Source organism: Solanum tuberosum, unplaced genomic scaffold, assembly GCF_000226075.1.
Source record: "Solanum tuberosum cultivar DM 1-3 516 R44 unplaced genomic scaffold, SolTub_3.0 scf00285, whole genome shotgun sequence".
Taxonomy (NCBI): domain Eukaryota; kingdom Viridiplantae; phylum Streptophyta; class Magnoliopsida; order Solanales; family Solanaceae; genus Solanum; species Solanum tuberosum.
Window position 1 is genome coordinate 193,688 of NW_006239208.1, and position 13,371 is coordinate 207,058.

At 30.7% G+C, this 13,371-nt stretch overlaps 1 protein-coding gene across 1 annotated transcript; it reads left to right on the forward strand.

Annotated features, from left to right (window-relative positions):
* Window positions 1-430: 430 nt before the first annotated feature.
* On the forward strand, window positions 431-4,059 carry LOC102603897 (uncharacterized). The gene is made up of 2 exons (XM_006358954.2): window positions 431-895; window positions 3,700-4,059. The coding sequence occupies exons 1-2, from the start codon at window positions 533-535 to the stop codon at window positions 3,907-3,909; spliced, it is 573 nt and encodes a 190-aa protein (XP_006359016.1). The 5' UTR covers window positions 431-532; the 3' UTR covers window positions 3,910-4,059.
* Window positions 4,060-13,371: the final 9,312 nt, after the last annotated feature.

Consider the following 13,371-nt stretch of genomic DNA (forward strand, 5'->3'; position numbering starts at 1 on the left):
GAACCTTTAGGAACACGTCTTTTGATGTCAAACTCATACAATTTCTTTATATTTGATGGATGTTGTTTGAAAATCGGAGTTTGGGGAGATATATCAATATCGAGAGGCAATGTATCGAAACATTGAGTGATATATCCAAAATCCTTAAATTACAAGGATTTTTTGTAATTTAATATGTATATGATGTAATTAGCTCTTAACACTATTAGATTTGTATAATCTTTACACTTTATTGCCACGTATTAAACTCCAAAAAAGATTTTGTTTTTTCTTTCTCGTGGTATGAATTCGTATTAAATCTCGACTAAATCAAATCGCATGCAGTAGGGACCCTTTAGAGAGTGACCTCCCAATATAATTTTTTTCTAAACCCGAACTCAAATCCGAATCTCTGATTAAGTGCATGTACAACAATATGTTGGTTCAAAAAAGCTTTTAAATTGACGCCTCCACCCCCCTCCTCTCCCCTCCGCCGAATTCTCTCCCTTTTTTCCTCTCTGTCATCGCCGGCCACTTAACGACGATCTCAATCATGGGAGAGATCGAAGAAGCATCCACCGGCGCCGACGAGATGTCTCCACTGTTACCGAACCCGAAAACCGACCCGATTCCGTCAACCCGGACTAAATCTGTTAAGACCAAGGTCCGGGAGATCAAGGTCCATCTGTATAAGCAAGGGAAGGGTCCGATCGACGAATTCACGTCGTCCTTAGGTGGATGGGAACAAGACCAGCTAGAGGTTCGTGATATTATAGACAAATACGGGCTTAAATCGGTCTATGCATTCAAACCGGAGACGGGCCGAGGTGTCCCTATCAGATTCAATCCCCGTAACGGCCGATCGATTCTAACCTATAGAGATGGATCCGAGATCCATATTGATGGAGAACCTAAGGTACAATCATCTCACACAATTCACAATTAAGTATATGGCCTGTTATAATTTGTGCTCCTTATCTGTTGTCCCATAATTTGTTTCTTTTGGACTTTATTGCACTATTGTTTGAGTTAGATGTGATGAAATTCAGCTATATTTTTTAGCAGTGGTGTCAGGGACAGCTTGCCTGCACCTGGTTCTTGCTGCCTCCCACCAATATAGGTATTGGGTAACTCTATCCATCAAGTCTTCCATAGATGGGAAGAAATCACATAGTAGTATTTTTTGACCTCCTGGTTCTCGTTCCACGACTACTAGTCACATCCTTGATGCTACAATTCAGATAGATTTCTTATTCACTTAGTAATAGTTTTGTTAGCGTGATAGTTATATAGGAATATAGGATTATAATCCATATTTTGTCATGCAATAAATAATTAATAAGCAGTCGTTATATAGTCAATAATATGTACTGATTGTTCTATGATTTCTGATTTTTGATATTGCATGAATTGTTGTGTAGGGATTGCCTAGATTAAGTGCATTTTGTGTTTTGTTAATACACATATAACTATCCCCTACTTTATCATAGATAAAGTGATAGATAGATTTTCACATAACTCATGCAGGTATTATCAATACGGGAGTTAAATATTGAAAACCATAACATTGCAATAGTTATGCTGAGCTCTATACCAAAATTTGAATTTTTTTATTAATGTCCCAGTGATTAAATTAGTATTGCAGCAGTTTATGTTGCAAAACAATTGTAAAATTAGTCAGAATTTTATGCTGGTATCGTTTTTTTGCTTATGCAGCCTACCAAACCATACATGTATCTTTAACTCTCTGTGAACTAGGATAGAGTTTGGACAACTTTGAAGATATATGAATTAGGAAAATTTGTCTATTTTGAGACATATGGTAATATTGCATGAACGACACTGAGAGGATGAAATTTGGAAAAACATGATGTACTTTTGGGCAAATTGACATTTGGGATTGACACTAAAGATTGTACCATCAATTTTCTTGGTGATTTAAGTTTGGAGACAAATATAGTGCTTGGATATGATAGATCTTGAGTCTCTCGGAGGAAGTGGATTTGGCAGTAGGTGTAGGAGTTACCTGTATTTTGCACTTTATTTTTTCCAACTGGTGAATTTTGGAAAAGAGTTATTAGTTGAGACTGAAACTTAAATTAATGGTGTGATGGTACTCCTGTGAAGTTTTGCTTACTCTATTACAGCCTGGCTGTGAGTGGGGAAGCTTTTATTTTTTGTCATCTTCACCTGTTTTTGAAAAATGGCATGTCATGTTCATCTTACTTAAACAAGACCAACCTAGAGCTTATTTGAGAAGTGTTGAGATTGGATGGTTATCCACTTTATACAGTGGAATGTCATAAGGATGGTTATCCCTTTCAAGAATGCGGTGAAGTGTCCTTTAAGAAATGTCACAAGGTATGAGTCAGGCTTGATTGTTCGAGCTTGAGAAAGAGTCTCTGACTTGTATGCCTCTATATGAGGGTTTGATATGTCTTGAAGGTCTTTCCTTTTTAATGGATAAAGTTGATGTTTAGAGGGGAAATTAACCTTTAGGGAAATTGATATACCTTATAAGGTTTACCAAGCAAGGAAGTATGGAACGGACGATGCAATATTTCCAATTATACAAGCTGTATGGTCCTTGTTAAAAAAGAAAATTATATGTGACAGCTTTGTGATGTCTTATCTGTGTTAATGAAAAAATAGTTGTTTAATACTCACCTGTTTTCAATGGAAAAAGAATGATGTAGGCAGGAAATTAGCAACAACAACTGCGCCGCAGGCGAAACAAGTTCTGGGATATTAACAGCCTGGGGAAATGTATTTTCTCTCTAGGCTTAGCAGACAAAACATATGTATCAATTAGACTATGAATTCCCACACCTTCTGATTTATGTTCATATGCAGTCTACTTTGTATTTTTTGTAGAAGGCTCAATAGTTGTTCATTGATTAGTCATTTGAATGGATAAGCTTATATTTTCAAGGTGTCATCTAGTTCTTTCTATCTTTTAAAAAGCTATTCCTCAGGCAATTTCCAATTTTTTTTAGTGAGCTTTTTGTGATCAGAGCCTTCACAATACTTAATTTTAACATCAGAACTGAAACTGAGTATCTCTGGAAAGGAATCAGAAACTGCCTAGTTGAGGAAGGTTTATGTGCTGAGTTTTGCAGTTTGGCATTTCAATGTCGAAAATTGCAATACCAAAATAGTTGGGCTCTTTGTGTCAATTTGATCGTTCTGTAAACATGAGTAGAAACATGATCTGCAGTTACCCAGTTATATCTTGAATTGTTTGCAAGAGGTTTTCTTGAAATGCAATGTGAACTTTGAACCTTGTTGAACACTTCCCTGAAACTGTTGAAAGGATATCAAATTATGTTACTGCTGGTTCTCCTGAGCGCTTTCATTTGAATAAAAAATTGGCAAACAGGGAGAGCTTATTTTAAGATAAAGAAATTCTTCTATGAATCCCTTATCAGGGAAAAAAATCCATGTTAAGATAAATAAGGTCCACTTTGGCAGGCCCTAACCATGAGAGCATGAAAGGGAACTGCTTTGCACTCTCCATAGTTAACTGAGATTAAATTGTCCTTTCTATATAAGCAAGTTGCATTTCTCAGTCCAAGAAAGCTGAACTAGATGTGAAAATGTCATAAAATGACTTTACCAAGGCATTCTTGTCACTAAAATGACCATACTTCACATGGTTCTTCACAAAATAGGTTGTTCTATGCATAGATGTGATTCTAATAGTTTGTCGTCTGTTTATAGGACTCGTTGATCCAACCTATTACCAGGATATTGGTTGGTGTTGCAGTGATCACCATATTGATAGTAATGGTGATGAAAGAATCTCCAGAATGGGCCAAAAAGTTGAACATCACTGGTGGTAATATCCCACCATGGGTCCTGGCTGCTGCGGTTATTCTGTTCACACGCATAAGGAAGAGGACTAAGGATTTCTTTGGAAAACGCCCGTGATGAACTGGTGCTTAACCACAGGCAACTGAATTTTCTCAAAAATTTTGCATGTTTTGTTTGTGCTTTATACTATAGTTTTTGGATTCACATGTTATATATAAGCTAATCTAATCTTATAATCCAGTCGTGTGCATGCCTTTCCTCCTTTTATTTCTTGGAGAATTTTTAGTTATCACCGTGAATGGTCTGGCAATGACTGGATTCTAGATTGCTTTCTTGACGATGTTATACTAAGAAACACGCATTCTCACTGTTGAGAATATCAGTAAATAATAATAGTGTGCTCTCTCTAACAGCTTAAACTTTTAGATGAGATAGTCACACACTTCAACATGGTATCAACAGAGGTCCTGAGATCGAATCTCATCACCACCCAAAATTATAAAAGAATTTTCACGTGCTTCGCCCATGAGTGAGATGTATGAAAATAACACCTTGTCTCAAGCATGGGAAGATTTCTGGTCCGGGAACTCATTGAAGTTTGAAGAGTTGCATCTCTTTAGAAAAGATAAAAGAAGTTGTAATGTTAGGAACTTCTGGTCTTCCAAGGGTTCGTTCTTTTGAGACAACCAAACAAAAATGTTTTTCCCATCTCTCTATTGAGATACTATAAATACCTAAGGTGATATTTATTTTAAGACGGAAAGAGTATAAAATTCTTGAGAAGAGCAATATGTAACTCAAGTAGAGGGAGCGTATAAATTGTTTTTGCTTTGAGCCGAGAGTCTATCAGAAATAATTGTTTTATCTCACCATGAGGTAAAAGTAAAGTTTGTGCACACTCTACCCTTTTCAAAATCCGACTAATATGTTGATGTTGTTGTAAAGTAGAGGATATCATTTGTGAACTTTCCTTTACAGTTGGGTTTCATTCACTATCATGGAATCTTGAAAAAATGTGTTGTAAACACCATTAATGTTTTCTTAATTACGTAAACACAAACACACCATGTTTTAAAACAAATGAAAAGGCTAAAATACCACTTATTTTGAAACTGAAATAATAATACTCTGTTAAAATCTTCCTCATATTGTATATGCCCCAAGTAGGGGTGTACACGACCGAGTTGGTTCGGGTTTTCCAAATATCAAACCAAACCATTTATGTAAAAAATTTAAATTTATAAATCAAACCAAACTAATAAAATTCGGATTTTTTCAGGTTTTTCAACCTCCGGTTGGTTTGGATTTTTCAAATACCAAACCAAACCATTGTGTCGAATTTTTAAATTTATAAATCAAACAAAACTAATAAACCTCGGATTTTTTTAGATTTTTGAATTTTTTCGGTAAAGTTTGCATACAAACATATAATTAACTTGTGCTCCAAATATTTCTTTAGTCCAACCAAAATACAATTATTAAGGTGTTTCTTAAAAAAAAAACACAAAATATGAGAAGAGTTCTGATGACCCAAAAATATTCAATAAAAAATAATAATGAAATCATCATATAAAATAAATATTGTAAAGTCAATAATAAAAGATAAAAACTATGAAATAGTATAAGAAATATTTTAAAATTATAATCAAAGTAAATATTTTTATGTATAAAATAAAATTTTAAAATTACATATATAATGTCGAGTTGGTTTGGTCTCGGGTTGGTTTTTTTTAGTAAAAACCAAACCAACCCAAATATATTCGGGTTTTTTTTCCAATACCAAACCAAGTCAAAGCAAACCACCAGTCGGATTTTTTTTTCGATTTGACTCAATTTGCGGTTTGGCTCAATTTTCGATTCAGTTTTGTACACTCCTGGCCCCAAGTATTCTATTTTGACTCACAATCTCAAAGTTTGACTAGTCTGCTGATTGAATTTCTTGCTGAATTTGTATCGCCAACACTGTGGATGTGTTCCGTATGATGGAAAATATATTTTAGGAGAAAAAGTGAGTTATTTTCTTATCTTTTTGTGTTTGATAAGAAAAGAAAAAAATAAATTGCTCTAAATGCATTTGTATATAACTAAACAACTACTATTTTTAAGGGTGGAGATGGTGGGTCGTGGGGATGTGGGGCTATGTGGGTGGGGGTTAAAGGTTAGGTGTATTTGGTACGGAGACAATAAGTAAAAATTCACTTATTTTTTAAGAAAATATTTTTCGTAGAAAACATTTTTCTTCATATCAAACATACCTATTATTGAAAGGTGTGGAGAACAATATCAATGTACAATATCATTTGTATAACTTGTTTTCCATACTATCATTAGAAAAATATTTTCTAAATTTTGATCAACCGAACACACCAATATATCTTTCAATTATCATTTATCATTTAATATTTCAGAACATTTCATCAACTTTCTTTAAACTTTCAAACCGCGTTATTAATTTTGTTTACTTATTTTCTTGCACGTCCATTAGTTACAATCAATCAATCAATAATTTAATTTTAAGACTTCTTCTTTCAAAAGTGGTGAATTATTTCTTTTGACCAAGGCCTTATGTAAAATAAAGAGCAACTTTCACATATAGCAAACAAAAAAAATCATATTTGTATGCTATAGCAAAGTTTGAATAATTGTGCTCCATAGCAAACATATATATGTATAATTTGCTATACATATACAATTGAAAGCTATGTCTATTTCACTATACATATATACAAAAAGAAGCAATTGTATAATTCGTTGGCCCCTCTTCAGATTTGTATAATTTCGCTGGCAGGCCATTTGTATAAATTGTTGTTAGCCTCTCGTTTGTATAAATCGTTGACAAAAATATTTGTATATCAAAAATCGCTCTCTCTTTCGCTTTATACAAACATAAATTATACATTATATTTGTATAATTTGTGTTTGTATAAAACGAGAAAGAGAGAAAGGCAAAAGAGAACTGGGCAGGGGAATATTTTTATTGTATAATTATAAGTGTATAGGACGAATATATATGTATTTGCATGTGTATATACAATTTTCTCTCGCTTTATACAAGCAGAAACACAATTTATACACAATTTTGTTGTATAAAGCGAGAGAGGCGAGCACAGAGGGAGCGAGCGAGAAAGGGAGAGTGGCAAGCAAGAATTTGGAGGGAGAGAGCCGACTGGCAAACATTTGCTACGGGGCACAATTAAATCAAACAGTAGCTACTCCATTTATTTTAGATTATAAGTCTGTCATTTTGTACAATTATCCCATGAGCCTAAAAATCTGCAATCGAGGAATAAAATCCCTTCTCCGTTGAAATCGTCTTAATTACTCAGAATATTTTCACCGGAAAATAATACCAAAAAAAAAAAACATTCCACCCTACTCATAATCAGATAAATAATAGCGTATTAGCGATACATTATTTAAATTGTAACGGGTCATAAGAAATCATTTTCACAATTTGTTACATTTGGGTTTTGGACTTTGTCTATTTGTATATAGATTTTCAAATGCCCCATTACTTGTAAAGGGTCGGAACTAGAGTCTAATTGTTTGATCATAAATTCTCAATATTTTTCACTTTCGCGGGAGTTTATGAAGTTGAATTGAAAATAAAGTTGGAAAACAGGTTTAAATCACTTTTCTAATTTCAAAAACTTTATAACTAAACACTGATTTTGAAATAAATTATAAAATACTCAAGAGAAAAAAAGTAAAAAATTCTCATAATCAAACAGTGCGTTGTTATCATGATTCATGAGCATATAATAGACACAATGATGAAAATATGACACCATCATGACCTATTATTATTAGATTATATATGTTGGATTTTAAAGATAGTGTAGTGTGAATCGGAAAGTAGTAAAAATTGAAATGGATTAGAAAATTAAAATTTAACAAAGTTTATTTTTATAAAGACACTTCAATTTGTTCCTTATTGATAAGGGGAAGTAAGACTAATGTGGTAAATTGCTAATATATACAAATACTTTTTCTAGTTATTAAAAAGTTAGAATCTCCTCGTGTTGTTATCGTCACAAAAGCTAAATTTTCCAAGAACTATTCTAAACACATGTAATAACAGTACTATTGTTGAAACAAATAGACAAGAACAAAAGTTAAAACTTTGTTTAGATGATTGTTACGTATTGTTTCAAAATGTATTGTATTATATTGTATTGTTTTAATGAATACAACATTTGAATAGATTGTATCGTTTCCCGTCATTATGTAATGTTACACATCCATAATTTGAATGGTACAATCTATAAGAAATTGTAGGGTACGAGGTATAGAGCTACTATTAAAAAGTAGTATAAATGTTAATATAGAATTAATAAATAATAAGTAAAGATAAAATGAGAAGAAAATATTAAGGTAACGACACGATCAAACCAAATTAGTCGTTACACGAAATGAGTCTTTTCGTCATTACCTAATGATGGATTTAAACGATATGATACAATAAAATTTAAGTAACAATCAAAACAAACATTGTATTTAAACTAATAATACAATACAGCACAACAGGTGACAACCTTCAAATAAGGTGTTAAAGTCTAATAGCCATATGTTCACATACTGTAGCTAATGTCAATTAATTAATTTGCTCATATATATCTTTGATTATTCCTTGTCAACCACGTCTATAAATTAACCCATCTCATACGTGAAATTGCTTATTTCAAAGAATTTATTTTCCATGTGATACGTTATAGAGAAAATTTCATATATAGCGATAGTTATGCCCCTTATGACGAAAAATAGCGATAGTTCGTGTATTTATTTAACATAGTAATAGTTAATTTAGAAATATAATGGAATATATTGTATAATTCGTGCGCAAGAGAAATACATTGTATCTATATGACACTTATATTTTATGAGATACACATGAATCATCACAAGAAACACCACATCCACCAGGAAAAAAAATCACTTGTATACCACTGTATTTTATGAGATACATTTGTATTTCAAATTTTAAATAAGAAGATGTGTATATTATGTGTATTTTCTACTAAATTCAAATTATCATTATAATTTTTGAATTTTTTTAAAAGTAACATTATATTATTTCGAGTAAATACAGGGGCATATATGCAAGAATGGGTCACCGAGTTCACGTGAACTCATGCTCTCCTCCCAAAATCATATATAGTAGATGTGTGAATCCACACTCGAAGAATCATATAGTGCAATGATGATTGGATGAAATTCTCTAAGTGAAGTTAGAATCTTGTTTTATTTTTCTTTCTAAAATTGGTGACGCGTCTCTAAATGGTTATTGGTAGTACTTTATATATATTTGCACACCATTTGAATAGATAATACTTAATTCTTGACCTATAATTTAATAATTTTAACAATTTTTAGTGATAAAAACCTATATGTCAAATTGATCAAATTTATATCTTAGATCAACTTTTTCGTAATAGTGAACTCATCCTTTCGAAATTTTGGATACGCCTCTAAGTAATATTGATACTATATTGGTTGTGTCGTGTAAATTTTTCCTACATTCATTTTATTTTATATTATACCAATTCAAACAAAATAAACCATAAGAATCACAAAATCAAAAAGGCATATCACTTCATCACGACAAAATACAAAAACTTTATATGCAAGATGTATATGTTTAATATTTAGTTGTTTGGTACAAACACTGAATGTGGCCCATGGTGACAACTTACAATTTATTGTCCCTCCTTTGGAAAATACTTAGAAGACGCAAATTAAATTGAGAATAGACATTATTTTATTACTTATAAACAATATGTCATACTTTCATTGATTCCGTGTAAATATGATTTATCAGAGATAAGTATTTTTTTCATGAGATAATGGTAAAACCTGCATATATTCTATTTCAATATGTTGTGGCACATTTTGGCAATCATGTTCACACCAAAATAACTCTAATCGTTTGTTTAACCAAGCTTTTGAACTTCATTTTAATCTTTAGAAGTTGTTTTTAAGAACCTAAAAAAAAGTAATTGTCCCCCAAAACAACTATTTGAAAAGCACTATTAAGAAAAATACAATTAGAAACACTTTTTAAAAATTTGATCAAATTTAAATTACTTTAAATAAATTAACTTTTAAAAGTTTGATCAAACACGCTACAATTCGCAACAAAGTTAGGCACATTTTGGTCATGTTCACACTAATAGGAAACAAGTTTACAAGTCAAGTGTCCTTTGTTTCCTTGGACCTTCTACTTTCACTCTCAAAGAATGAAGTTTTAGGACTATAAAGGTAATATATAAAATTAATTAAAGGCATGTTGTCTTATAATTATTAATTTCTTGTCTAGATATTACGAAGAACTTTCTTACTTTTTGATAAACTGTCCAATTAATTCATCTGTTTTAAGTTGAAACTAAAATTATTTAATTTACTAGTTAAGTCAAGATATTGATAAGCTAAGAACTAAGAAATTAGTATTACTAAGATAATGGTAGTAATCAATAACATCTTCTGCCAAAGGCTTAATATTAGTGGTAACTTTAGGCTAAAAGCGAAACTGATTGTTTCAAAATAAGTGTCATCTTAATAAGAATCAGTTAATTGAAAAATCCATAAATATAATATGAGGTTTACTAAATTATTTCAATCTAATAAATGTTTTTTTTGAAAATCGAACACTATTAAGCCGATGGAGTATAAGGATATAGTTAAAACATACTAATTTTTGTCTTGAATTTCTAAGGTAACATGTATTTTTGGACAAAGAATTTTGGCTATGATATTACTTATTTTGAAATGAAGAGAGTATCATGTTATAAATATATATAAAATAAAATTAAAATCATGTTTTTTTTCAACATCATTTATTAATATGACAATTGACAATAGTCCAATAGTTGTATCGATATTTTTGGCACGTTCTTGGTCATTTATCACACTACTATTTAGGCAACGAACAATGTAACTTTCATACGTGAGGGACTTTTTTTTTCACAAAGAACTTGTCGTCGCTATCTTTTGAGTGCACATAGATTCGTTTCAGTGTAGTAGCTCACAAATTACATAGAAGAGCAATAATATATTACGCAAGTCAAACATAATGAGCTCAGTCAAATAATCATGTAAGAATTTCAGATCCAAAATTCTTTATTTTTAAAAAATCATTTACTCAATCAACTTGATCATTTGCGAAGATACACACATGAGATTGTTAACTTATCTAATTTGAGTGGATCGAAATCATCCTATTGAAGGGTAGTTGACCATACATTTTTTTCCCTTTCCCACCAATCTCTCTTTAATTTTCTAAGTGACGGCCTCTTAATTTTCCACAAAACTAGTCCACCCAATTATAATAATATCTTAGGTCTAGAACCTCTTGACCAAACATGCATTATCGACATCTACTACTATATTTGTATATTATATATTTAAAAATATAGTTTTTATAATTTATATATATACTAGTGATGGGACGCCGGTGCTGTACACCGGCCCAATATGTATTCATAAAATTAATTTTTAAAATAAATAATAAATCATCTCATTAAATGTAGAATAAATATTATTAATATTGATAATTTCAAGTGTTTAGCTCATTCTAATTTTGTAATGTGTTTTAAACTCTTAGATTGGTTTTGGTTTTGGTTTTATCTTTCAGACGGATATAATCACATATTATGGAAATAATACGTTAGTAATTGAAGAATTTCATTTAGCCTCTCTTTTATCACAAATTCGTCCAATTTAGATATTCGATTAACGCATACTTACATTCTGTGTGCATATATGACAACTTTCTATTTTCTTGAGTTAATATCTTTGATGGTCACTCAACTATCAATTTTTTTCACAGAAAGTCACTTAACTTTGATCTTCAACTCAAAAGTCACTCAACTATGAGATCTTTGCATACAAAGTCACTCAACCTATTTAATTATTTTTTTCATTAAAATTTGTTGATGTGAAGTTTTTATTTCTAGTTAAAATTTTAAGAAATAAACATATATCCATTTAAACCATTTAATAACCCGCCCACTTGACCTAACCCACTAAAATATAATATTAACACTTTTATTTTACTCTTATTCTCCAAAGTTATTTTCTTGGTCTCCCATTCTTTCTCCTCTGCTTCTTTTTTTTCTGGTTTTTTTAAAAAAAAATTCTCAATTTCAGCCTTTTCTTCCTTCTTTTAGTAAATCTTAGTTAAATAGGAATTAGATTGTGATTAAAATATTATTAGAAGGATGCAGGGTTGTACAGGGAGAGTTTATTAAGAGAGAATTCATGGAAAAGCTCCAGATAATGCGAGTTCAGGTTCAGCCAATATCGAGAGGCTTTCTCGAAATAGGTTTTTTTTATCCTTTCACCTTCATACGACGACTCTCATTAACAACATCATTTAAAATCATTTAAAGCTAACAATGCTAATGAACAATAACCAAAATAAAAAAGAAACCGGAGACAAGAGAGAATGATTTAGTGAGATCAGAAATTGAGATATCCCTAACTAAAAGAAGGAAGAAGAGGCTGAAATTGAGAAATTTTTTTTTTAAAAAAAAAGAAAAAACGCAAAGGAGAACAGAGAAAATAATTTTGGAAAATAAAGGTAAATTAAGAGGGTCAATATTATATTTTTAGCGGGTTGGGTCAAGTGGAGCGGGTCATTAAATGGATATATGTTTATTTCTTAAAATTTTAGTTAGAAATAAAAATTCCACGTCAGCAAATTTTAATGAAAAAAATAATTAAATAGGTTGAGTGACTTTCTACGCAAAGATCTCATAGTTGAGTGACTTTTGAGTTGAAGATCAAAGTTAAGTGTTTTTCAGTGAAAAAAGTTGATAGTTAAGTGACCATCAAAAATATTAACTCCTATTTTCTTGTTCTATTTTGAAATAATTAAAAAAATTATGGTTATCTATCTCACATAAAGTATTAGTAGTTAAATTCAAAATTTTAAAATATAATTAATAAAGTTAGTCAAATAAAATAAATCTCTTGGAAATGTTTTTTAGGAGAGTGTCAGGTAAATATGGATTAAGTAAAATAAAACGGAGGGAGTAATATTTGTTAGTTAAACAAAATAAATCTCTCATAAATATTTTTAGGGGAGTGTCAAGTAAAAACACAGAACAAATAAAATAAAAACAGAGGGAGTAATATTTTAACACAAACAACAATCCACATTGTACCCAAAAAAATTCATAAATGCCCATGTTGATTACCAATAAACATTTCTTGTATCGAAATATTGGAGATTTTCTGTTTGTTTCTATTGTTATCATAGTTTTAATTTTTAAGTTTTGGGAGGTGGCCAATTCAATGGGATTTTAAAACAATTATAAATTTGTTAAAAGATAAATATGTATAAAGGTAGCAATTGAAAGATGGCATGTAATGTGTGTAAATTTTATCAGTTATCAATTTTTAAATAATATTATTTCATGTGTTCTAATTATTCTAGCACCGATAGAATTTCAAAAATTAACTATAATAAAATCAAAAATAAATATGATAAATATAAAATATAAATAAAGCCCATAAGAGGCAGCATATAGCAGTTTTTTATTACAGTATTATTTTATAAAAAACATATAGCAATTAAAT